This window comes from Prionailurus viverrinus, chromosome A3, assembly GCF_022837055.1.
Source record: "Prionailurus viverrinus isolate Anna chromosome A3, UM_Priviv_1.0, whole genome shotgun sequence".
Taxonomy (NCBI): domain Eukaryota; kingdom Metazoa; phylum Chordata; class Mammalia; order Carnivora; family Felidae; genus Prionailurus; species Prionailurus viverrinus.
In genome coordinates, this window is record NC_062563.1 from 125,628,159 (window position 1) to 125,654,408 (window position 26,250).

General features: G+C 40.9%; 1 protein-coding gene and 1 long non-coding RNA gene across 2 annotated transcripts; one reads left to right on the forward strand and one right to left on the reverse strand.

Annotated features, from left to right (window-relative positions):
• Positions 1–2,209: 2,209 nt before the first annotated feature.
• On the forward strand, positions 2,210–21,227 carry LAPTM4A (lysosomal protein transmembrane 4 alpha). The gene is made up of 7 exons (XM_047853200.1): positions 2,210–2,507; positions 11,172–11,292; positions 15,199–15,275; positions 15,376–15,498; positions 18,662–18,757; positions 19,520–19,618; positions 20,591–21,227. The coding sequence occupies exons 1-7, from the start codon at positions 2,397–2,399 to the stop codon at positions 20,663–20,665; spliced, it is 702 nt and encodes a 233-aa protein (XP_047709156.1). The 5' UTR covers positions 2,210–2,396; the 3' UTR covers positions 20,666–21,227.
• Positions 20,274–24,478, reverse strand: LOC125162313 (uncharacterized). The gene is made up of 3 exons (XR_007150983.1): positions 24,394–24,478; positions 23,475–23,624; positions 20,274–20,353 (listed from the first exon to the last, which is right to left on the reverse strand). It is a non-coding gene; the product is annotated as an uncharacterized LOC125162313 (long non-coding RNA).
• Positions 24,479–26,250: the final 1,772 nt, after the last annotated feature.

The following is a 26,250-nucleotide window of genomic DNA, read 5'->3' on the forward strand; positions in this document are numbered from 1 at the left end:
GTTGTAGAACATTTTCATCATTAAAAAAAGAAGTTTTCATCACTGAAAAAGAAACTACATTAAAAAGAAAAGAGAAGAAACTCCATCCCCTTTAGCAATCAACCCTGTCCCTCACTGACTCCAGCCACTGGCAACCACTAATATATTTTCTGTGTCTATATATTTTACTATTCTGGACATTTCATAAAAATGGTCTATACAACAAAACATTGTGGTCTGTGATTGCCTTCTTTCACTTAGCATAGTGTTTTTGAGGTGGATTATGCATTCATTTTTATTGCTAAGTTACATCCCATTAGTATGGATACATTACATTTTACTTTTCCATTCATTGGCTAATGGACATTTGGATTGTTTCCATTTTTTTTTCCATATAAGTAATGCCACTATGAACATTTGTTACAAAGTTTTGTGTGAATTCGATTCTCTTTATATACGTAGGAGTGGAATTGCTGGATCTTACAGCAACTCCGTGTTTAACTTCTCGAGAAACTGTCTAACTTTTTCACAACATGTGCACCATTTTACATTCTCACCAGCAATTTATGAAGGTTCCAATTTCTCCACATACTGGCTTTGTAACCTTGGATGTGAAATTTAACTTTTCTGTGGAGTTAAATAATATAAAATCACCTTCCCTATAGTTATTGTTGAAAGGATGAAATGATTCAAAATAGTGATTGAACCCCTGCACAGAACACAGTAAGGGCTATGTAATTCTGAAGGGGAGAGGGGAGTGTTGGTATGGACTAAAGTGGAGATATGTCAATTCATTATGAGTCAAATTGCTTCCACCCCACTCCATACTTCAGTGTAGCCTGATATAACTATGGCCTCCCATATTGCAAGTATTATCCAAACCAGGATAATTGTCCATGGACAATTTCTTCCATGTTGCAGAAGTAAACAAAGTCTCTGCTCTTCTAGAATTTACATTTTAGTGGGGAGAGATAATCAAGAAATAAATGTATAACTTCAAGCGGTGTTCACTGAAGCCATGTCAATGCAATAACCTTTACTCTGAATTCACTGTGGTCTCCAGCTAAGAATACACTTGGCAGGGTTGGGGGAGGCCTTTCTCTTCCCTAAAAGGGAGTGTACTTTCCCAACAGTTGAACCATGTATTTTTTTTTTTTTTAAGTAAAAGCCTTAAGTCTCACACAAATACAAAATAAACAAGTGGCAAAGATTTTATTTATTCAATGAGGAAACCAGTTAACATGATAGCACCAGTTTAAAGGAGAATTTAAAGTACTTACTTATATTGTTGAATTGTGAATGGGAGATGAATTTACAAATAGATGCAAAATGGCTTTCTCCCAGGAGCGTTAAGATTCATTGTCAAGTTCAATGGACAGGAGTATTTCCTTTTGCTATTAGCTATGTACAATAGAGAGTTGTAGAGAGTTCCTCAAAGAAAGATGGAAAGCCCACATAGAATCAGGGTACCCAGAAAGGTGTGTCAGACTATGGCTGGTTTTTCACTTTAGGAACCCAGTAATCTCTTGGTCCATTTCAACGTGTTTCACAATTTTTCCCAATAAAAATCACTTATCCGTAAAGACCCAGCAACTAAACAGTTCTTCTACTTTATCTTTTTATTTTTCTCAATCCTCTTGCTTCTTAGTTGCTTAAGAGTTAGGTGGTCTTTTCTTTGCTCCCAAAAAGAAGTCTTCAAAGTGAGGGTGCGTGGAAACCTAAACCTGTACTCTTCCAAGAAGTCCCCAATTCCCACCCCTGCATCGAGGAAGGCTCCAGAACGGGGATTAGCCCCACCCCTTTCCCAGTGGCACCACCCCCGGCCAGTCAAATAATCAGGCTGCGCGCAAAGGTCACGTGAGCAGCCTCGGTCCCGTGACGCCTCCGAAGCCGTTCGTGGCGGAGACACAGGAAAGTCCTTCGTGCCCGCTTTCTCCCACCAACCCATCTTGTCTCTGCTTCTCCCCATTAAATGCTTCTTTTATTGTCGCTCTCGTCTCGGGTATGGTAAACCACCAACCTCTCCCGAGCTATTCTAGGCCTACGAGCCACCCCCGGCCCTCTAGTAAGAGGCGGGGATTCATTAGCGCTAAGGCGAGTCGCACTTCTGATTGGGCGTGACGTCTTGTCAATCTCCATGTTTGTCCAATCAGAGGCCGAGTCCACCCAGCTTTCCGCTCTTCCATTGGCCTGTGTGCGGGGAAGGTGGAAGAAGAGGGGTAAACCGAGGTCGCGCGAGAGCGGCGCTCGGCACTTAGTGCGCAGGTGCGAAGGAGCTGGCTGGGGCCCGGGCCAGGGGAGGGCTTGAAGACGCGTCGTTTGGATTTGGAGACTGTGGCAAAGCTATCTGGGTTCGACCTCTGGGCGAAAAGCGTTTGTCAGGGGCCCATCCTAGAACGAAGCCTGAGAGATTCCCGATGGTGTCCATGACTTTCAAGCGGAGCCGCAGTGACCGGTTCTACAGCACCCGTTGCTGCGGTTGTTGCCATGTCCGCACCGGGACGATCATCCTGGGGACCTGGTATATGGTAAGGGCGGGCGGGGCGGGAGGATTGGGGCCCTGGGGCAATGCGCATGGGCGGGAAGTGGGGGAGCCGGGTCTGAAATGTAGGGAGTGTTCACTGGGAGGGGGTGGGACTGAAAGGGTGTGTTGGGTGGGGCGAGAAGGCATAGGGGAGACTCTTTTTAGGGTGTTGTAACTTTGAGAGAGGAGACTGTGGCCTTGAATCAGAGTGGGGTGGGTAGGAAAGGGGAGATTGTTCCTTGGCACGAATTACAGGAGAAGGTCGGGGTGGGGAGAAGCGGAGGCCTTGTGGGCTGGGGGTGGGGAGGATGGAGAGTAGGGGGGTGGTGGGTGGGAGGGATAATGGTACTAGGATTTGGTAAGGAGTTCTGGAAAGTACCCGGTTTAGGCCCTTTTTGTACTTCCGTGATCAGAAAGAACCCTCTTCCACGTACACTCCCTGGAATTTTGTTCCCTACAAAACAATTAAGAGTGGATCCTGAGAAATGTAGCCCAGTTTCGACATTGTCTTACCGGAAAGGAAAACGAAAGATCCAGCTATAACTCAGTTGCCTGTGGTTCTTGGACCTTATTTTGTTATAATATGTGTGTGTGTGATGTAGGCAGAAAGGCCTCTGTTGTGAATCTGGAGGTTCTCTTAGAGGCAATACCTTTTGCCAGGATTTACACGCGATCTGATTTTTCCTGATTCAGCTACCCCTTGCCCATTAGACGCTTTTTATTTCAAACCCATTCCGGTTTTTGAGACCTTTATTGAGAGCCTCCTTTATTCTGGCCACATATGGTAGCATTTTCTGGATTCCAAGATCTATGTAAGTCTGTATCATAACCAAGTTGACAGTGTTATTGATTGGTGGTTCACCAGTAATACTTTTGTGATTTCTTAACCACCATCTCCAGTATTCCTACACTTAGAAGGTAATTATGACCCTGTTGGGATAGCTTTAGGCTATAATGACTTCACTGAAGCTTTGACAAACTTCTCATATTGTTGACTTGATTGGCGGTTCTCACCAATGACTGATTTGTTGTTGTTTGAGGTTTTTTTGTTGGTTTGGTTTGGAAAGGAGGATTGTGGTATTAGTGATACTGTATTGTTTCAGTTAACTTCTGTGAACTTTAAGAAAAAAAAAAACTTCACACATTCTTTTTTGCCTATCTGTGTTATCATTACTTCCCTACCCAGTGCCTTGAAATCATTAGTATTTGGACAAACACCAGCTGACAATAATCTTAGGTAGATACTGTTTCATGGCCCACCTCCAGGGGACTACCGGACCCTCGCATTATTCCTGACTGCCCTGTTTTTTGTTTGTTTTTTTACAGTTTTGCTTTATTGATGTACATTTTAAAAAACAAAACTTCAATGTGTAGGCTTATTTGCTAGTTTCTAGGTTTGTTTTAATGTTTCCTGTACTTCCATATTCAGAAATCTCATCTTACTGGCATAAAATTATATCAAATTTCCCCTCAGAAACTCTGTTTTATATTTTAACTGATTTGTAATATTGGACATTAATCAGCTAATGGACGGTAATAGCACTGTATTCCTAACTTCCTTTTATTTATTCTCCATTTTGCCAGGGGTCTGGGTCTTCCATTTCTTTTGTTCTTAGCTCTGCCTTCCATTCCCCTAAATGAATCTTATACAAGGGTCCTCAAGCCTCTTACTCTACCCTGTCTGCCTTGTCCCTAGAAGATAACCCTCCCTCCTACTAAACTGAGGTGTGTCCACCAGCTGGGACTCTTCCTGAAAACCTAATCGTCCTGTTTCTTCTCAGATCCTTCCCTCCATTCACAGAACAAAGGATTTCTAACTCCTCCTCAAGAAGGAAATAACCACCATCCCAATTTCAACCATCTGAATGTAATTGGCGGTATTTCTTTCCAGTCTTTTCTAGGCAGATTTTTTTTTAATGCTATGGATCAGCTCATAAAAGTGAAAGGAATTGCAGGGGAAAATATGAGTTACAAACAGCAAACCAAAAATGCAGGGAGTAAAACTTTAGTAAGGGTATTTACTCTCCCAAAATAGGGAGTGAGGAGTTTAAATTTACTCCCCACTGGAGGCACTTGATGTGAAAACATTTTACATCTCCTTATTTTCCATGCTTTAGTTTTCACAATTTTAGAAGGATGCCATAGCTGTTTTTCATTACATGGGCTTTTAGGTTAATAGAATATTATAAGCTTCTAAACTCAATCTGTCTTAAAATAAGGGATTTATTGGTCATCTGCAATGTAGAAGGCTTTGGTAGACACAGAAAAAGAGTAAATCACAGGGACCATATGCCATTGTCTATTCTGTTCCTATTATATGCCACACAGAGGCACTCAAATGTTCTGTCTTGAAAATTGTATCTGCACTTATTTTATGGTATTACAGAGGTTTTTGGAGCGCATATACAAAAATGAGACTTAACAGTACAGTGACAAAGGAGAGGAGAAGGTGATCGGTAACATCAAATTTTAATTGGATAAAGGACTGGACAAAGGACATTGGTTTTGTTGGTGACTTTCAAAAGTGTAGCTTCCGTACCATGGCAGTATTAAAAAACACAATTTCTGTCTAGTTGGGAAGGTGTGTACCTTTTAGAAAACAAGACCACCCAGGTAAAGTGTAGGGTAATATCTCTAAACAAAAAGGACTTGTCCAAACAGTGCATTTTGTTGCTAGAAGCTTCTTTACTAAAATAGAAGTAATATGGGATTGAGTGAGGTAGAACGTCCCTTCCTCCTCCAGTACCTTGTCAGGATACGCCCTTCCTAAGTTTCAGGTGGGAGAATATCTATGATGATGGCCTCTGTGCTGTTTGGAATTTGGGGGTGGGGGGTACAGTTCTCTCCCTCCTGCTGGGCCTAGAGGCTGTATCAGTGAATGTATCGGATACAGTGTCATTGCTTTCCGGCAACTGGTCTGGTGTTCAGGAAGTTCCAACACGGTGTACTAAAGTATTAATTCTGTGGTATTAAATAGGACATAGAGAAGTCAGAGCCAGTTCTGTGCACCAGAGGTACCAGCCCTGAAGTGTTAGCTTTTGGCATTTTAACGTTTTTATTTATTTTTGGGACAGAGAGAGACAGAGCATGAACGGGGGATGGGCAGAGAGAGAGGGAGACACAGAATCGGAAACAGGCTCCAGGCTCCGAGCCATCCGCCCAGAGCCTGACGCGGGGCTTGAACCCACGGACCGCGAGATCGTGACCTGGCTGAAGTCGGACGCTTAACCGACTGCGCCACCCAGGCGCCCCTGGCATTTTAGATTTGAAAGAAGCATGGGTGGCTTAATCCCTGGTCAAGTAATACAAAGTTTCAGAATGAGCTCTAGTTTAAATTCTGGCATTCCTAAAATTGTTTTGTTATTTATTGAAGAATCTGAAGCCAGATGATTTCAAACCAATTTGTTACATAGAAGTTCAAATGTTCATTGAATAATTGAAAATAGTCTTAATGAGTAGGTGTCCTCCTTCATGGTTGATGGTGTGTTACAAGAATACATTTTGAGGGGCCACCTGGGTGGCTCAGTTGGTTAAGCGGCCGACTTAGGCTCAGGTCATGATCTCGCAGTTTGTGAGTTCGAGCCGCCCTGCGTCAGGCTCTGTGCTGACGACTCAGAGCCTGGAGCCTGCTTCAGATTCTGTGTCTCCCCCTCTCTCTGCCCCTCCCCTGCTCATGCTCTGTGTCTGTCTGTCTCTCAATAATAAATAAACGTTAAATAAAAAGAATACATTTTGAGCATTTGTAATAATTTTGTTTTGGAAAGATTTAATATATTGCTAATTTTTCATGAATGTCTCAGCCATAAATAATCTAAAGCTAGGTGACTGGGAGAGAGGTGAAGACAGGTGTCCTCAAACTGTATTCTTTTCCAACCCTCACCCCTGACTCCTTTAAATAAGAGTATAACCTATTTATATTTTGAAGTTAATATCTTTCCTCAAACACACTTTTTTTGTGCCTCGGTACTTTGACATGTGCTTTTTTTTTCTCCCCCCAAGTCACATTTTAAAAACAATATATTAAGGAAAATTTCAAATCTAAAGAATAATGAGATAGTATTAACATCTCCCATTTACTCATCACCCAGCTTCCACTGTTAATAGCATTTTGCCAGTTCCATTTCATTTTTTAATGGTTAGCCCAGCTGTTTTCTTGGTGAAGCTTTTCTTATTTCTCAGCCAGAGGGATCTGGTTTCCTCACTGTGTATCTGGAAAAGTTTCTTTATACTATTTGTATGTACTTATTAAATACTACTTATTACATGATTACTAATGATTATCTTTTCATTTTTCTCCCCCACAAGATGTTCTTGAGGGAGAAAGATGATAGGTCTTTCTCTATAAAAGGTGTATAGCAGCTAGCTTGTTAATTAGAACATTTGAAGCATTCATTAGACATTTGTTAAATTAATTGCCACCTCTTAAATATAGTAGGAATAACTCATTTGTACTGCACATTTGTAACCACCAGTAAACAACAGGAGGCTTATATATATGTGAAACATGTAACAGAATTTTTGGAGGTTGGCCATTTTGATCTTTATCTGCTGGCAGTGCTTTGCTGACCGGCTCCCAGTGGAGACTCTCTCTGCCTGTGAGACCCTTATCAGGATGCCCTGAAGCACACACTTTGTTTTATAGTCTCAGCAGATACTGGGTGGGGGCAGAATGTGCTTTGCAAACCTAAAGAATAATGATTTAAAACAAAAACCAGCCCCCAAAGAATCATCTGGGATGGGTGTGGCAGCAAGAGGAGAAAGCAAAGAGGAATTCCTCTTCTGAGGCCCAGGGCTTCCGTGGGCCTGGGCCTGGTAGCCTGGTAACCGTATCTCTGTAACAAGTAAAATCCAACACATCTGGCTTTTGTTAATTCTTTGTTTACTTATACAAGGTGTGCAGAAGGCTTGCAAAAACCATGTAAACCACATAATTTAACCTAATAAATGTACAGGACTGCTTCTACATTGAATGGTATGTTTGTAGCTCGTGCTGTTAACATGTTTGCTGTCTTCTGTACCTCCATATTATGAGGTTTAGAAATTAATCATTATTTAAATTACATTTTTGGGTTTTTTCCTGAATATAGTAAAAGGAAAAAATTGGGAATAAATATTAAGAAATTGTACACACTTGCTATTCAGAGAAGTTTTATACCAAATTTTATATTGCAAAACTGTAAAGTCAGTTTTATATATATATTTTTTAAATGCTACATGGAACTTAGTAGAAGTATCGAGGGACTGTAATTAAATAGCACAGGGCCTAAATATGAGCACAGGGTGGGTGCTCAGTGGTAAGTCTTTTAAGATCACAAGGATGGATTTTCCAGGCTAACATTTAAAATGAAAGTTGCGATTTTAATGAAATATACTGACATAATGGAATATAATTTTTTTTAAATTTTTTTAATGTTTATTTTATTTTTGAGAGACAGAGCGTGAGCAAGCAGGGGAGGGGCAGGGAGAGAGGGAGACAACAGAATCTGAAGCAGGCTCCGAGCTCTGAGCTGTCAGCACAGAGCCTGATGCGGGGCTCGAACCCACGAACCGCGAGATCATGACCTGAGCCAAAGTCAGATGCCCAACTGACTGAGCCACCCAGGCGCCCCTAGAATATATTAACTCAGTGAAGATTTGAAGAAGTGTGAGCTTTTAAAGAAGTAGCACTGCAATTTATTTATCCTTTCTTGGTCCTTTTGATTAGATCTTTGACTTTTGTTTAATACTCAGGGCTGTGACAGTGAAATGAGATTTGAAGTGTCACTACGAGTCTGTGGCTTATCTATGAGAAGAAAAATAGATTTTTAAAAAGTTGTTTTGTAAGCTTTTCTGTTAGATAGCACGAGAGGGGGAGGGCCATGCAGAGGGGGAAAGAGAGAATCCCAAGCATGCTCCGCAGCTGCCAGCACAGAGCCCAACACAGTGCTGCATCCCACGACCGTGAGATCATGACCTGAGCTGCAACCGAGAGTTGGACACTCAACTGACTGAACCACTCAGGTGCTCCAGAAAAATACATTTTTATAAGTCCTACATGCAGTAAAAATATTTAAGAAGGGAAAATTAAACTCCTAAATATTTTGGTTGTGTCATTTCCTTCATCTAGTAATTGAGTTTGCATAGTTTTCTTGACATGAGACTGTTTTTCTGTACTATGCAGAGCTACTCTTTTTTTTAAGTTTATTTATTTTGAAAGAGAGAGCTCACAGGGGAGGGGCAGAGACAGAAGTATAGAGAGAATCCCAAGCAGGCACCTTGCTGTCTGCATGGAGCCGGATATGGGACTCAAACTCATGCATGAACTGTGAGATCTTGACCTGAGCCAAAAGCAAGAGTCAGATGCTTAACTGACTGAGCCACCCAGGTGTCCCTGTGCAGAGCTATTTAACTATGACTGTATAGTGTTTAGCAAAGAATAATTTGCTGGATTGATTTCAAACTGATTTCTATAAGGCTTCAGTAGATACATCTGATTGTTCAATAATTAATTCACCTAGTTGTATTAGCTCCTACTCCTATACCACACACTAGCCAAAACCCATTGCAGTAAAAATGCCCCCCCCCCACCGCAAAGAAAATCAGCCTTCAACTGGGGAGCCACCTTGCAAATATGATTGTCCTATGTAAGACCTTTCAAGAGTTGAAGGATAAAGTACCTTGCTTTTGAGCAATGCAAGGGAAAAGGTATGTTACTGAACATATTTATTTGGACAGTAAAGTATAAACATAGCCTTAGATAATAGTGTCTTCTGGAAAGGCCTCAAAACAGGAGTTGCTTAGGAATTGGTATAAGTAATCCTGTGGTGCTAAGAAGCTGGTTGTCTTAAATGGAACCAGGTTTGTGTCCTAGCTCTAACCTTTGTCCTCTGTAACACAAGTTATTTCACATGCTGAAACTTAGTTTCCTCATCTGCAAATGGGCTTTAGTAATATTTACTTCAGCAGGTGGTTGGGAGGAATAAGTGAAATAATACACTGTATGTGAATATACCTAGTATACAGTATATTCTCAATAAATGTCAGTTGATTCTGAATTTGGTATTGTTTAGATCCCCTAACCTTTTTGAATGATTAAAATTGGTTTGCATGTCACAGAGAATGTGCAGTGCCTCCAGCTGATAAAATCATTTATCATTCATGGTGGATAGGAGAGAGCTATGTAATAGAGTTTGTTTAAAGTACAGTTGATGATCAAGCCTCTAACATATCATAAAAGCATCAAATGTTCAGATTTTTACAAAGGGAGGAGGATATGTTTCTATGCACTTTAGATAGGGAAGCCTAACTCCAAGCCTAGGTGGTTTTCTCTATTGAATCATTAACAGGACTGTTTTTGAGCACTTCAGGAAGCGGTGCCTCCTGGCATACTGCAGGGATTCTTTAACCACTGGAGGCATAAATAATTACCGCTTCAAATAGAGTTACAACCCTGGTAAACTAGAAAAACTCACCAGATACTATGATGGAATTGCAGCAGGAAATTTGACAAAGTCTCAAGATGTTTCTCTGAACCAGATAAAGAATTCTGTTCAAAGATTGCTGATTAATGGGAAGAGGACGCCTCCTGTGCTTGGCCCGGTTCTCTTTTCTAGTGACTGAGGTGGAGATACTGATTACATGCTGATCATATTTTTAAATGCTGGAAGCTAAAAAACAAGATAGTAAATCTGTGGGGTGTCCTCCAGAAAATCTTGACAGGCAAGAATATAAGATGAAATTCCATTGCAAATGTGTCAAGCCCTTATACTAACTGTACAGATTAGAATTCAACTAACTGTACAGGTTCAGGTGGTAGCTTAGCAGGATCAAGTGTGAAAAAGAATGAAGGGTTTTAGGGAGTTGCTCTCATGTAACATTCCAAAAATTTATGAAGCCAGTGCGAATTGGGCTGCATTCATTGAAATTTGTTAGCTTAGGCTCTAGCGGCTGAGACCCTGCTGTGCTCTGACCAAGCTGATCTTAACCTCATTTTAATGGTATGTCCAACAAACTGGAGCATGTGTATAGAGGAGAGCAGAGAGGAGGTAGTGAGGTAAGCCTGCTGGATCACTATATTCTTTTTATTTTTTTTATTTTTGGGACAGAGAGAGACAGAGCATGAACGGGGGAGGGGCAGAGAGAGAGGGAGACACAGAATCCGAAACAGGCTCCAGGCTCTGAGCCATCAGCCCAGAGCCTGACGCGGGGCTCGAACTCACGGACCGCGAGATCGTGACCTGGCTGAAGTCGGACGCTTAACCGACTGCGCCACCCAGGCGCCCCTGGATCACTATATTCTTAACTGATGGTATTACATAAGTAATGTTGGATGAACTGTGGCTTCTTCAAACTCAGAAATTCTGAGATCAGTGTATGAATAAACATGTGACTCTGAACATGAACAATCTGTAATGATTCCTTTTAATCATTTTGCCATTTTGTTGATACTAACGCAAGTTCAGGCAATACATCTTTTCTCTGAAACAATTAAGTTTATACTTTAGGAAATAATTATTTTTCAACTGTTTATCTATGGTATTGCATACTATTTTATCTACAGGTTAATCTGTTATTTTCTGTATTTGTTACTGCAAGTAAAACAGTTTAAATATGGAAAGACATCCGAAGATTGTGAGGACTGTTTCCTGATTAATAATATAACAGATACCAAACATCTTATCTTTCACAGGTGGTAAACCTATTGATGGCAATTTTGCTGACTGTGGAAGTAACTCATCCAAACTCAATGCCAGCTGTCAACATTCAGTATGAAGTCATTGGCAATTACTATTCATCTGAGAGAATGGCTGGTATGTTTTTAGGTGAAAATATATCCTTTAATCACACACAGACACACACATACACACACACTATTCAGAGAATTGATTAAATTATAGTTAAGTTATTTTACTTGCTGAGGCATAAAAGTGTTTTTGTGGGTTTTTCAAATTATTCAGTGAGAATTATAATTGAGTGCTTTTGCCCGGAAAATGCTATGGACTACTAGATTTTTGAGAAATATACATTGTATATCTTTGATTCCTATCTGGTGCTGTGGAGATGATAAGAAGAAATTACAAAAAGACTTGTGAGTCTCTGAAGGTCAGCTAGCAAGTGTAGTAGAGGATGGGAGCAAATAAGCATACGGGAACATGTGAAATATGAATTATTGGAATATTTGGTGATATCTTTTGCTCAGGGTTATAATTCTAAATATAGATCTATCATTTAGATGAAGAAAGACACTGTTGGAGTTAGAAATAGAAGACATTTGTGTAAATTACCTTTTTAAACCTGTTTACTCTCCAGTAACATTTTCATTATTTATCTTTCTCTAAAACACAGGAGCAGGGGTGCCTGGGTGGCTTAGTTGGTTAAGTGTCAGACTTGGGCTCTGGTCATGATCTTGCAGTTTGTGGGTTCGAGACCCGTGTGGGGCTCTGTGCTGACAGCTCAGAGCCTGGAGCCTGCTTCGGATTCTGTGTCTCCCTCTCTCTCTCTATGCCCTTCCCTGCTCTCACTCTGTCTCTCTCTCCTCTCAAAGATAAACAAACATTAATGGGGCACTTGGGTGTCTCAGTTGGTTAAGCAGCCGACTTGGGCTCAGGTCATGATCTCATGGTTCATGAGTTTGAGCCCCGCGCTGGGTTCTGTGCTGACAGCTCAGAACCTTGAGCCTGCTTCAGATTCTATGTCTCCCTCTCTCTCTGCCCCTCTCGTGCTCTCTCAAAACTGAATAAACATTAAAAAAAATTTTTTAATAAATAAGCGTTAAAATTTAAAATACAGGTTCAGAAATATTTTAGTTAAGATTGTATATTATGAATAGAAATTTAATGTTCAAACAGAAAATTATGCCTCAAACTTTGCAGTATGAACAGCTTTTTTGCGTGTTGATTTTTTTAAATTTCACTTCAGAAAAATGTTCTGAGTTCTCATGTGTAAGTTGTATTTATAATATTATAGGATTTAAGTTACCATATTTTTAGTTTTATTAGCTTTTATTGTAAGTTCTTGAGCTTCATTAAATTTATGGTCTTCCCATAAGCTTATGAAGTTGTTTTTTAAAAAAATTTGGTTGTGGGGGCACCTAGTTGGCTCAGTTGTTAGAGCACGTGACTCTTGATCTCAGGGTTGTCGTTCAAGCTCCGTGTTGGGTGTGGAGCCTACTTAAAAATAAATAAATAAAAATTGGTTGTTAATTTAAATAATTTACTGTCTACAGGGCCAGCTGCCTTTTCTAGGATTCAAGTAGAGTTCTGTGGGCATCTGTTGACATTACAGTATGAAATCACTAACAGTTTTTTACACTGTGCTTTAAAAAAATTTTTTTTTAAGTTTATTTATTTTGAGAGAGAGACAGTGTGAGTGTAGTGGGGGCCAGAAAGAGCAGGGGAGAGAGAGTCCTAAGCAGGCTCCACACTGCCAGCACAGAGCCTGACACGGGGCTCAAACTCACGAAACTGCAAGATCATGACCTGAGCCGAGACAAAAAGTTGGATGCTTAACCGACTGAGCTACCCAGGCTCCCCTTTAAGTGCTTTGTAAAAATGTGTCTACTAAAAAAAAATAAATAAATAAAAATGTGTCTACTGAGTGTCCATTCAGATCTTTATAATCCTTTAATTATGTTGTCAAGTGTGGTAAAAGAAATACCAAGAGCATATTAGAAACCTCCCTTCTGGAGTTTGTTTTTTCTTAAGTAGTCTGTTTCTCTATTTAAAATAAAAACCAAAATACAACGGTGAATAAAACTTTAGTTTTTAATGCCTGTTTTTGGTATTTTAGGCTGTAAAATTATATAAGACCTGCTAATGTTGGCATTTTTCAGCATGCAGTGTCAGCTTGTGTTTCTCTTTAAATCAAGGTGTAGAAAAAGATTTATGGCTGTTGACATTCTTATGCTGTGGCTGGAGCTGCAGGGATGAAGCCACAGGTTTTACTGCATGCTGCATGGCTGCCGTGGCCACCGTAGTGGGAATCAGATACGGAGTTAGCATACTTTTGTTGATTCTAGTTCTGCCAAAACCTTTTTTGAGAGAACATAAAAATGTGTAGTTCTTGGTCATACAGTAGTTTGTGTCTCTAATGGAAGTGGAACGTTGACCCTCCCACAGGCGCAGTGTTAAAATGGCAAGTTAATTTCTGATCATTGGCCTGCGGCTGATTGTAAATAATGAGGTTTGCAGTTAGTCAGCTAAACAGAATATGACCCTCAATATATATGAAATGCTTCTGCAACATATACAAGCTGCTTTTCAAATATGAATTTAACCTTAATTTTATTCACTTTGGTAACGGGTGAACACTTGGGGCCCCCTGGAGGAGGTTCTTGAATGTGGTGGTAGATGGAAACCTGAGGTTCATATCTGTGCGTTTAGCCCTCATATTTTGTTTGCTTTATTGAGTCACAAATATTGGAGTGTCTCGTTCTAGGTATTGTGTATGTATTTTTCACCTATTATTCCATTTCTCCCCTTTTTTGCTACAGGGTATCTAAAGGATATCCTATATCCTCTAGAAAAATCTAAAGACGGCCCTTAGCACCAAATACTGATGATGTTTATACTTCCAAGTGACAAGATGATACATGATATCATGTGTGATATCCAGCAGTTATTCTAATCATCCATCATCATTAGTGCCTTTCTGGTTCTTAATATCTATCCAGAGTCAAAGAATTAACTTTAGATCTGCTAAAAAAAAAAAAAAACAAAACAAAACTCTCAAGTGTGGCTTAGTATTGTTGAGATTACTCAGGTGTTTTGTGAGGTAATTAATGAATTTGGATAACCTTGAGGAAGGAGACAACCTGAGACAGGTGAAGAACAAAGAAGAAAATGGGCTTGTTAAAGCAGTGGAGAAATCAAGGGCAAGGAGTGGGGAGCAGGGAGTTCCCATGTTGGTGTAAGAGAGACGAGGTTAATGGAGAACCTTGAATCTCTATATTTTCTCTTGAGGCCAGAGAGGGCAGCTGTAGTGCTCTGAGTTTATGTGTCTTTTAAGCAGATACCAGCCTTTCCCTCCTGTTGAACCCTGCTCATTTCACAAGACCCAACATGTGTCATTTCTTCCATGTTTTTTCCCTGATTCCCCAAGGACAGCTAATCCAATGTAGCACTTGCCACATTGGATTATCATTATCTGCATGCCTTCAGACTCTTAGGCTCTGGGCAGAGACCTGTCTCCCTAGCAGAGTGACTGACTGGTTGATGATAAGAGTCAATGAGTTGTAGCAATTTAATAAACAAAAACAAAGGGGTGAATTCCTCAAAACTTCATTACTTAATGCTGAGATGGATTTTTTTTTTTTTTTTTTAAACTCTCTTGGCTTTAGGTTTTTTTCGGAGGCATTCTGGAAAATACTCATTTTTTTTAAGCTAGCTTTAACACGTAATTTTGTTGGGGTGCCTGAGTGGTTCAGTTGGTTGAGCCTCTGACTCTTGACTTTGGCTCAGGTCATGATCTCATGGTTTCGTGAGTTCCAGCCCCACATCAGACTCTGTGCTGATAGTGAGAAGCCTGCTTGGGAATCTGTCTCCCCCTCTCCCTCTGCCCCTCTCCCCCTTGCTCTCTCTGTCTCTTCTCTCTCTCAAAATAAATAAAAATAAACTTTAAAAGAAACCCCCCAAAAACAAAAAACATTTTGTCATGAAGAGTTTTGGAGTTTTTTTGTTGCATAAGTAGCTTAATTAGATTTTTTTTTGTTTTCTTAGATAATGCCTGTGTTCTTTTTGCTGTCTCTGTTCTTATGTTTATCATCAGTTCAATGCTGGTATATGGAGCAATTTCTGTAAGTACCCTATATTTTTGACTTTGAGTTTGACCTTTACTGAGTGGCACTTAATATTTCATATTTGTGTTGTGATGTTGTGATTATTTTTTTTCTTCAGTATCAAGTGGGTTGGCTGATTCCATTCTTCTGCTACCGGCTTTTTGACTTCGTGCTCAGTTGTCTGGTTGCTATCAGTTCTCTCACTTACTTGCCAAGAATCAAAGAGTATCTGGATCAATTAGTAAGTGTGTATACTAATTAAACTTTTTCTCTTCATTTTAAGTATTTAAATCAAAATTCTGAGTCAGCTTTCGGTGCTATTTTTATTTTAATCTACCCTGTTTATTTTTAAAAGTGTTTCAAAATAATTATTGCTCCTCTTAACTACCTTGTTAAAGCCAGTAATATACATAGGATATTTTCTTACTTGGATATTCTAGCATTAAAAGTCTCTAAATATGGGGCACCTGGGTGGCTCATTCAGTTCAGCTTCTGACTCTTGATTTTGGCTCAGGTTGTGGTCTCATGGTTCATGAGATCAGGCCTTACATTGGGCTCTGTGCTGATAGTGGGGCCTGCTTGGGATTGTCTCTCTGCTCCTTCATCCCTCCCCCAAAATAAATATTTTTTTTGAAAAGCCTCTAAAGGTGGATATCATAGAACTTAAGGAGTAGTTCAACTTTTGTTTTGAGTATACCGGTACTACAATCACTTGGCTATACAGGCTTCCCCTTCTATCCAAAAGCGCATTCTTTTAAAATCTTCTGTAAGCTGAAATGTTGTAAATGTTTGTTCCCAGACCCCAAAAATAATCTTAGTCTTTTCTGACACCCAAGGGCACGTCCTGCTACAGATGCCCAAAATAAATAGAGGTAAAGCACAAAGGCTCACACACCCAGTTCAGAGCTGTGCAGGCTGGATGCTGAGCTGCTGAATGTAGTTCCCAGGGGAGGAGCTTGGTAAGGCCCCTCCCGCTGCTTGGGGTGTGCTTGGCCTCTACACCAGCTTGCTGCAATGCAAACACTGGATGCCATTTTTGCTTCTCCCCTTTTTAATTTGCCGGCATCAATAGCAAATATTTGAGTGCTTACTGTATCCTTACCTCTATTCAAGGCAAATTATTGGTGAATGGTGTAGATACAAACATAAACATAACTTACTCTCTCGAGGAGCAGACGTGAATTGGGGGAGTTAAGACATGAAGATGTTATCTGTGTTAATGAACTATAACTGTTACACAGCATTCAGTGAGGAGCTTAGATTAGTGCCCTGTGATGGAGGGGTAGGGAACCCTCTGGGTTGGAGTAAGGTCTGCAAGGAGGTGTGAAGTCCAGATAAATGGAAGTTCATTTCAAAAATGCTGTCGTTAGGAATTTTCTCCCGACTTGGCAGATATCCTGCCTATTGTATCTTGTGTACCACCAAATTTATTCATTCAGAAAACATTTGGTGGTTGCTGCTTCTGTGCAAGGCATTCTGCTAGGTTCTTGGGATACATCAGTAGAACTCATTTGCTAGTAAAGGGATTGGAAAATTAGACAATCACTGCAGTAAAACTGTGAAGAAAAAGTATTGGCTGCGTGAGTGGATATCATACCGATGTCAGACCTGGGCTGGGAAGTGAGACTTGAATTGCACTCAAGAGTCTAGTAGGAATTAAGATAGGGAAAATACAGGAGCAAATGTCCCAGGTCAGAGACCCCTTGAGGCAGGAAGGAACATGGTATAGTCAGAGGACTAAAAGGGGACGATGGTGGCTGCCACATAGAGAAAGGGAGGGAAGCAGCACATGATGAGCTAGAGAGAAAGGGTTGGGGGCAGGGCCTGGTGTCCTGGTTGGCCGTGGTCAGAAACTTCCTCATTCTAGATCTCTTGTCTTGTCATGTCGTGTCTGACTGAAAGATTGCAAGCTTTCTGAATAAAATCTGTAGCGTTCCCCATGAGCTGGTCTCATTCAATTTTTGTCCTTTTATTTATAATAAAGGTTTAAAGAACAGTTTTGTCCCAAGGAGACAGCTGTGTTTGGAGTTGGTGTGTGGATGCTTTTTTCTTTTTCAGTCCTTTGGGATTTTTACATGCTGCTTATTTTTTTTTTTTTTTTCAACGTTTATTTATTTTTGGGACAGAGAGAGACAGAGCATGAACGGGGGAGGGGCAGAGAGAGAGGGAGACACAGAATCGGAAACAGGCTCCAGGCTCTGAGCCATCAACCCAGAGCCCGACGCGGGGCTCGAACTCACGGACCGCGAGATCGTGACCTGGCTGAAGTCGGACGCCTAACCGACTGCGCCACCCAGGCGCCCCTACATGCTGCTTATTTTTGAAAATTATTTGGGCCTTTGTATTTACATTTCCGTTAAAAACAGATATGTTTTTAAAAATTAAATGAGTTTTATAGGAAAACTTTAGGGTGAATTTTTTTTACTATTCCTTTTATAGACCCCAGTGGTTTCTCCACTCTATCATTATGTTCACTTGGTCTCTCAGAGTGGCAATACTTTCTTTTTTGGCCAGCTTTTAAATCCTAAATTATTCCTTTGTAGTACTCTTCTCCTGGAACCTAGCTTAATGAGTAAATAAAGTTGAACCCTTCACAATGGAACATAGTTAAGTCTGCAGTAAGCCACAGAATCTTACCTGCCTTTATAACCAGGGGCATGCCTTCTTTTTGCCCCTTTCTGATGAGTATTGAGACTGACAGTTGGCTCTTAGAAAAATTAATTTCCCCACGTAGGACTAAATGACCCCTGAAACTTAGGTAAGCCTTAGCACTTCGTAACTTAGCAACTCAGGGACGAGTCTGCAGTCGCATACAGGAGATCATCTTTTTCCAAAGGCCAGTAAAATGTAAAACAGGGAAGAGGAAAGATGAGCTCAGCTCATACAGCAGAATTCAGATGCATTTTAGGTGTTCAGTAGCATGCGTTCATGATGATGAGGCTTGAAGGTACAGCGAGTTCAATTCTGTTTACTAGTTTTTATTAGAATATCAGTTCTGACTTCGGTGCCTTTCTGTTTGTATTTTTAAGATGCTCTCTAGACTGTCACAACGTGCAGCTGCCATAGCTGAATTATGAGTGAATGTGTATGTGTTTGGTTAATAAACTTAATGGTTTCGAGCAGTTTTAGGTTAACAGCAAAATCGAATAGAAAGCGCGCCCTTCCCTCCCTCACTGTCCACATCCCAGACCGTAGTGGTGCATTTGTTACAATTGATGGACCTACACTGACACATCGTTATCACCGAGAGTTCCTAGTTTACACTGGGTTCACTTACATTTTGCAGATTTGGACAAGTGTGTAATGATGTGTATTCATCACTGTGCTATCCTAGAGGGTAGTGTCCCTGCCCTAAATATCTTCTTTCCTCTGCCTGTTCACCTCTCCACCCCCTTTTTTTATAGCCTGATTTTCCCTACAAAGATGACCTCTTGGCATTGGACTCCAGCTGCCTCCTCTTCATTGTTCTTGTGTTCTTTGCCTTATTCATCATTTTTAAGGTGAGTTGCTGAACTAAATATTTGGGCTGTGACACTGTTCATCTAAACCTTTTTGTTTTTTCTCCTCATAGTTCCAACAGTTAAGTGATAGTGTTTATTCGGACATAGTAGTAAAGATAACACCTAGGTGATGTCCTTCTCATTTCCAGAGAGTGATTGGAAATACCAGGATCCTTCCTAAGTGTAAAGAACATCATTATGTTTTTAGAAGTAGCTCATGATTTAATTGAAAATCTGTTCACATTCCAAAGGTTCAGAGACAGAATTTCCTTGGCAGCACCATGGTTATCAGACCTGAATTGAAACCCCAGTTCTGGTTTCTCTGTAAAATGATATTAATAAAGCTTGGGATATTTGAGTGGGAGCAAGTAGGCAGAGGGCCTGGCTTGTGCTAGGTCCAAATGGATGTCCATTCCCTTTTCCAAGGAGAAAGTACACGGAAAAGCATTAGAAGTCACCTTAATTTAAAATTTTTTTTTTTTTCAACGTTTATTTATTTTTGGGACAGAGAGAGACAGAGCATGAACGGGGGAGGGGCAGAGAGAGAGGGAGACACAGAATCAGAAACAGGCTCCAGGCTCTGAGCCATCAGCCCAGAGCCTGACGCGGGGCTCGAACTCACGGACCGCGAGATCGTGACCTGGCTGAAGTCGGACGCTTTAACCGACTGCGCCACCCAGGCGCCCCAGAAGTCACCTTAATTTTAGAGCAGGTAGTCTGCTGAGTTTCTGGTATGTGTCAATTTTGTTTGTGTTCTTTTAGGCATATCTAATCAACTGTGTTTGGAACTGCTATAAATACATCAACAACAGGAACATGCCGGAGATTGCTGTGTACCCTGCCTTCGAAGCACCTCCACAGGTGAACGATCTTTTAATACATTAAATCTTCAGTAGTTGTTATTGATCATTCTTAATGAGCCTAGGTGTTGACTGGCTCTTCAATGCCGTGTATGTGGTTTAGGACACAAATAGCTTAAATCCACAAGATGTAACATTTCCCAGTTGGAAACCTGGCTACATGGGTGAGAGACACCCTGCACTGCTCTGCTCATTCAGTTTGACTGTTAGGTTGGTCTCGTAGGTAGTCTTGAAAAGGGTTGCATTTTGCAGAGGAGATCAGACAGGAAACAGCCGTGTGAGCCATGCCAGGCTTGTGGCTTCTGGAACCTCTAAGGATGGGGTACTGTCGTTTACAGCTTGTGTTGCTTTTAAAAAACATCCACACGATCAAAAGGGGGAGCTGAATTTTCTGTGGGGAGATGAATGCAATGGGTTCCAGGAGTCTGTGGGGAGGCCTCCTTCCTGGGACCCTTTAGTTGCTGCTGTATTATCTTTCCAGGTTTTCAACATGTAGAATACATGTGGCCCATGTAGGGCCCGCCTCTCACACTTGAGTCACTTAGGTTGGAATGCCACTCTTACATAGATGTGCCCTTTACCCTAGAAGAAATGATATAAAAGTACCTGGCCCTTGAATTACAGATTCTGATGAAATTCAGGATCCAGCATCTTAATGGAGGCTTCCTTTAGCATGGGTCAGTGGTGCCCTTAACTTGGATTTGCAGCCCCTGAGGCACTGGTTCTGTCAGTCACACTGTAGGGAAGAGGGGAGAACGGTGCTACCTACTTCCTGTCAAGGTGCCCTGGTGGCCTCCGGTCAGTTCAGAAGCAAAACTCCATCTTCCCTTCCTTTGCCCCTCCCTCTTTAGCAGTCTTGGATCACCTCAGTTACGCTCAGGAACTTTTTATAAACTCGGAAAGCATTTGAATTATTCCAGACAGGAATTTTTCAAGGTGATTTAAGTCTGATACAATTTGTTTCTCTCTTCAGTATGTTTTGCCAACCTATGAAATGGCAGTGAAGATGCCTGAGAAAGAGCCACCGCCTCCTTACATACCTGCCTGAAGAAGTTCTGCCTTTGTCAATAAAGCCTATACCAGCTTTTCGTCTTGTTTATTTTACAGAATGCTGCAATACAGGGCTCTTCAAACTTGTTTGATATAAAATACACTTTCCTTTGTTTAAGCATTTATTTTCAAACACTAACAAGCTTTTTTGACATCTATTCAAAGTCGGTTTTATTTTGTTTTTTTTTTTATCGTTACGTCTATTACATTTTAATAGTGTTTTTGAAGACAATCTAGGTTAAGCAAGAGCAAAGTGCCATTGTTTGCCTTGAAAGGGGGGAGGGATGGGGGTGTTCTCTACACATTTTCTTTTGTAACTTTGCACTTTCTTTATATAATAGTTTGCATTTTGGTTATTTGCTGCCCTGGATACTTTCAGGAAGAATGACTAAAATATTCAGGGTGAGTAAGTTGGGTATAAGATCTGAAGTTTTCGGCTATGAAAACAGGAAAAATCTATACCATTTTAACTTGACTGTGGAAGATGACGGTTGCACGTTTCTAATTTGTATGTGTTTCCATCTTTGTGATAAGATGCTTTAATAAATCTCTTAAATATTTACTGTTGTCATTTTTAAAAAAAAGATTTGTTACCCTGTTTTGGTAGCTAGAACCTCACATTTTCCTTTACAATAAAGTCAAGACTATTGGGATCTTTTGGTACTTTGAGAACACAATGCTAGATTTCACTTGAAAGCATTTCTTCAGTAACACAAATATTTAAAGTTAATACATTACTGGACTCACTGGCCAGGAATTAATATTATGGTTTGTTAGAAAAGTTATATGATGAGGGTAGCAAGCTGTGGGGTTTTTTTTAATATTAAGAATTTTTTTTCATATTTGTGTATTTTTGAGAGAAAGCGTGAGTGAGGGAAGGGCAGAGAGGGAGACACAGAATCCGAAGCAGGTTCCTGACTCTTGAGTTGTCAGCACAGAGTCGGATGCACAGGCCTTGAACCCACCAACTGCGAGATCATGACCTGAGCCAAAGTCGGACGCTTAACCGACTGAGCCACCCAGGTGCCCTGCAAGCTCTGTTTTTATGTAAAGATCATTTAGTAGTTAAGTAATGAGTTCATCAAGAATAATTCAACATAGGGGAGGGGGAGAAAAAGAATAATTCAAGGTAAGACGAGTCTGTTGACCTTCGGAGGGGAACCAAAGAGAAAGCAAGCAGACTGCGGCTTATAAACCACACGACTAAAAATTTTCTCCTGAAAATACACCACTCTGCATCTTGCTGAGAATGTAGCAGTAGTGGCCATGTACACATACATCATATAGACCTAACACAACCAAAAAACATACTTTACACGTTTTTTAAAGGGAGAACAATTGTTTGGCTGCAATCTCACTTATAAACACCCACCACCAAAATGAAGCGTAAACTAGGAAAGTACAGTTGTGTTTGGGGTATGCCCAGTTTGGGGTAGTAGAGGGTATTTTACTGATATCTGTATCGTTTTAGAAGATTTCCAAATCAGGGATAACTTCTCTGAGCTAGGCCTCACTTTGTTTCTGTATAAAAACTGAAATAGAGGGCCACCTGGGTGGCTCAGTCAGTTAAGCATCCGACTTAACTCAGGTCGTGATCTTGCGTTTGTGAGTTCTAGCCCTGCGCCAGGCTCCGTGCTGACAGCTCAGAGCTGGAGCCTACTTCAGTTTCTGCGACTCCCTCTCTCTCTGCCCCTGCCCTGCTCACACTCTGTCTCTCTGTCTCTCAAAAAATAAATGTTAAAAAATAAATAAATAGAGGGGTGCCTGGGTGGCCCAGTTGGTTAAGCATCCAACTCCTGATCTTGGCTCAGGTCATGATCTTGTGGTTCCTAGGATCAAGCTTCGTGTCAGGCTCTGTGACAGCATGGAGGCTGCTGGGGATTCTCTTTGCCTCTCCCCTAGCTTGTGTGCGCACTTGCCTGTTCTCTCTCTCTCTCTCAAACTTAAAAAAAAAAAATTGAACTTTTGCAAGAGAGCCATTGGTTCCTTAGTTGTTGGTTTAATTCTGTTCTGTTGAAGGTCATGCTAAGGTCTATTTAGATATTAACCAAACTTAATAGCTATTTTTCAGTAGTGAGATTACATCAAAATGTGAACACATTAGGTCCCTGACTTGGGCCCATTTTAGGGGTGGGGGTGGTGTTTGCCTGCAATCCACAGCCAAGCTTTGTGGGCCCAACTGGGCATTGTTCCTCCTGGAGTGGAAATGGGCCATCATGACCTTTAATCACGACTTCATTTAAAGCAGCTTTATCTTGTGGAAAAGGACACTGGCCTTGGAGTTTATAGAGAACAGTAACAATGTGTTAATCCCAATCATTTCCCCTAAGGAAGGGGAAAAAACTTAAGATTGTTAAGGGGTCATGTTTCCAGTAAAGGGAAATCTGTTGTCACAGAACAGTTAAATATCCTAGTGAATATATGCCAAAATTGTTTGCCTTAAAAGGTAATTTTTTTTTTCTTCTGTCTGCTAGTTCTGGAGAAAAACAGTAGTAGTTTAGTATATTTGATGCTAAAATTCAGGTAGAGATAACATTGAAGATAAACATTTAAACATTTGGCCTTGTTTTTTTTCTAAATAGAAAGCAACTTTGCCTTAATTAAGTAGCTCATAAATGTCAGCATTCTGACTTCTAAGTTTGGCCCTCCCTCTGAAATTCCCACAAAAAAGTCTCTTGAGATCCTGATGCTGGCCTAAATCCCAAAGTTCTGTTATGCTTTTTAACTTCAGTTTTGGTTTTTATCATCCAACATTGTTGACTACCCAACCTCTTGGCTTTCACAACTTTTTGTGGGGGTTCTCCTACCTTCATCATCTGCAATTTGCTTCTGTCGCTTTTCCACTTCCATCTGCTTCTGTCCACTCTGCTCTGGTTTTGGCCTTCTACACATTCTCAGCACTTACTGCTATGAATGTGGCTGTAGAAGCTCCATAAAGTTCCAAGTGTTTCTGAGGCCTATCAAACAAAATTCAGGTCCTGTGAGGCCCTTGTTCCCAAAACCGAGCTCACTGGAACATGTGTTTTCCTGGCATCATTAGCACATTTTATGCAATGGAAAGAGCATGGTCTTAGGGGTCATCTGCTGAGTTCAGTACCCAGTTCACACTCTGTGGCCTTGAGCAAATGTTTAATTCAACCGATAAATTTTGTATATTTTGTCCCAGGTACAAGAGACATAGAGATGGGCATAGTAGTAAAAATTCCCTGGTCTCCTTTGAGTGGGGAAAGGCAATTTAAAACTACATAGTAAATTAGTGATAGAACTATAGAAAAAAAGAATGGGGTGGGTACAATTTTTGTGGATGTCATGAAAGGCCACACTTAGAATAATGTGATATGTGAATGAAACCTGAAGGAGGAACAACATCTTAGAGGGACCTGCAGGAGAACCCTTGGAGTGTTCAAGAAATAGCCAGCTTGAGTGAAGAGAGTAGAAAGGGAGCAGCATGGAGAGCAGTGGGCTGTGAGCTCAGGGAGGTATTGGGTTGGCCGCTGTATGTAGTTCATCGTGAAGACTTTTAGTAGGAGGGGAGCCTACTGGAGGGTTCTGAACAGATGAGAGTCCTAAAATGACTTGTGGTATAGCTTCTCTGAATCTTCTCTGGGAAAAGTCTCTGATGGCTCAGATTTGTAAATAATAAGTGATACAATTCATGTGCAGAATCTAGAGTGCCTGGCACATAAAAAAATCAGTAGTTCTTATAAAACAGGTTGGGTTACATACAGGAGTTGTTGAGAAATCAGATACTGGATTCAGACAGGCTTGGTTTTCAATTTCAGTTCTGCCACTGATACACCGTGAGTCTGGCCAAGTCACTTAGCCTCTGTGAGCTTTAGTAGCACCATATGACTTCATAAGAGAAGGCATTGTGTACGTGCTTAGCACAACAGCAGACTTACAGCAAGTCCTCAATACATCCATATATGTTGAAAAATTTTTAAATATTAGACGGTTTTAGTAAATTAGGTAGATTTTGTAAATTGGCCATTCTCTCTTCCAATCATTTGGCAAATGGGCTACCAATGAATTAGCTTTGAAAAATGATTTGTTGTGGAGCCCCACAGTGGGAGGTTCGTTCAATCCCACAACCCTGGGATCATAACCTGAGCTGAAATGAGGAGTCAGACCCTCAACTGACTGAGCCACCCTGGAGCCCCATAAAGAAGAAGATAATTTTTAAAATTACAAGTATACCCATTCAGTTACCATTTCTGGTGCTTTTCATTCTTTTTGTAGATCTACATTTCCATCTGGTATCATTTTTTCACACTGAATGGAGCCTGCTTAAGATTCTCTCTCTCTAGGGAAAATGGGTGATGGGCATTGAGAAGGGCACTTGGTGCGATGAGCCCTGGGTGTTGTATGTAAGCAACGAATCACAGGAATCTATCCCCAAAACCAAGAACACACTGTACTTACTGTATGTTAGTCAACTTGACAATAAATTATATATATATATATATATTTAAAAAAAAAAAAAGGATTCTCTCTCTCCTGCTCCATGCTCTGCGTAGAGACTTCCTGAGATTCTCTCTCTCTAAAACAACATTGAAAAACATTATCTTCTTTAAAAGATAATTAACTGTTAACCAAAAATAAGTGTCACAGAGAGTCGACACAAGGAATCTAGTCAGCCACTCATGTGCGAGTTACTTAACTGTCATTCAGCTGGCAGGAGGGCCAGGGAATATAAGTCAGGTTTCCTGATGCCTTGTCCAGATTTTGCACTACCTAACTGAATGACGACAGATACAAAACTCCTTTCAAACAGACCGGAAACTCTTACTCTTTCTGGTTTCCAGGTCAGAAACTCTTCTTCCTTTTCAGTCCTTCCTCTCTCCATTCCTTGCTCACACACCCCCTCGTGACAATATTTACACAGCGCTCTATAGCTGCCAACTCTTCCGTGTCTGTTACCTCCCTTGATCCTAAGAACAACTCCAAGAAATGCCTAGGTCAGGGGTTTGCATCTTCTTGATTTTATGGATGCAGAAACTGAATCTCGGACCAGAGTTAAATTCCCCGGATGAGGGATTCATAGCTTGGTGAAGGCAGGGCTGAAATTTCAATCTTCTGACTCTAGCGTGTGTGCTCATTCCATCAGCCCTAAGTTGCGTCTCTCGTGTGCCTGAATCCCATGTTGCTTGGGCATTCATTTTACTTCTCAATTATTTTCTCACACAGGCCGATTTTGTCCCTCAATATAGAATTCTAGATTGTCAGGTTTTTGTTTTTCATTCAGTACCTTGAAGATGTTGCTGCACTGTCTTTTTGTACACATTGTCTCTACTGAGAAATTTTCCATCGTCCTTAACTTTGTTTTTTTTTTTTTTTTCAACGTTTATTTTTTTGGGGACAGAGAGAGACAGAGCATGAACGGGGGAGGGGCAGAGAGAGAGGGAGACACAGAATCGGAAACAGGCTCCAGGCTCTGAGCCATCAGCCCAGAGCCTGACGCGGGGCTCGAACTCACAGACCGCGAGATTGTGACCTGGCTGAAGTCGGACGCTTAACCGACTGCGCCACCCAGGCAACCCCCCCCTTTTATTTTTTTTTGAGGCGTGGGGAGGGTCAGAGGAA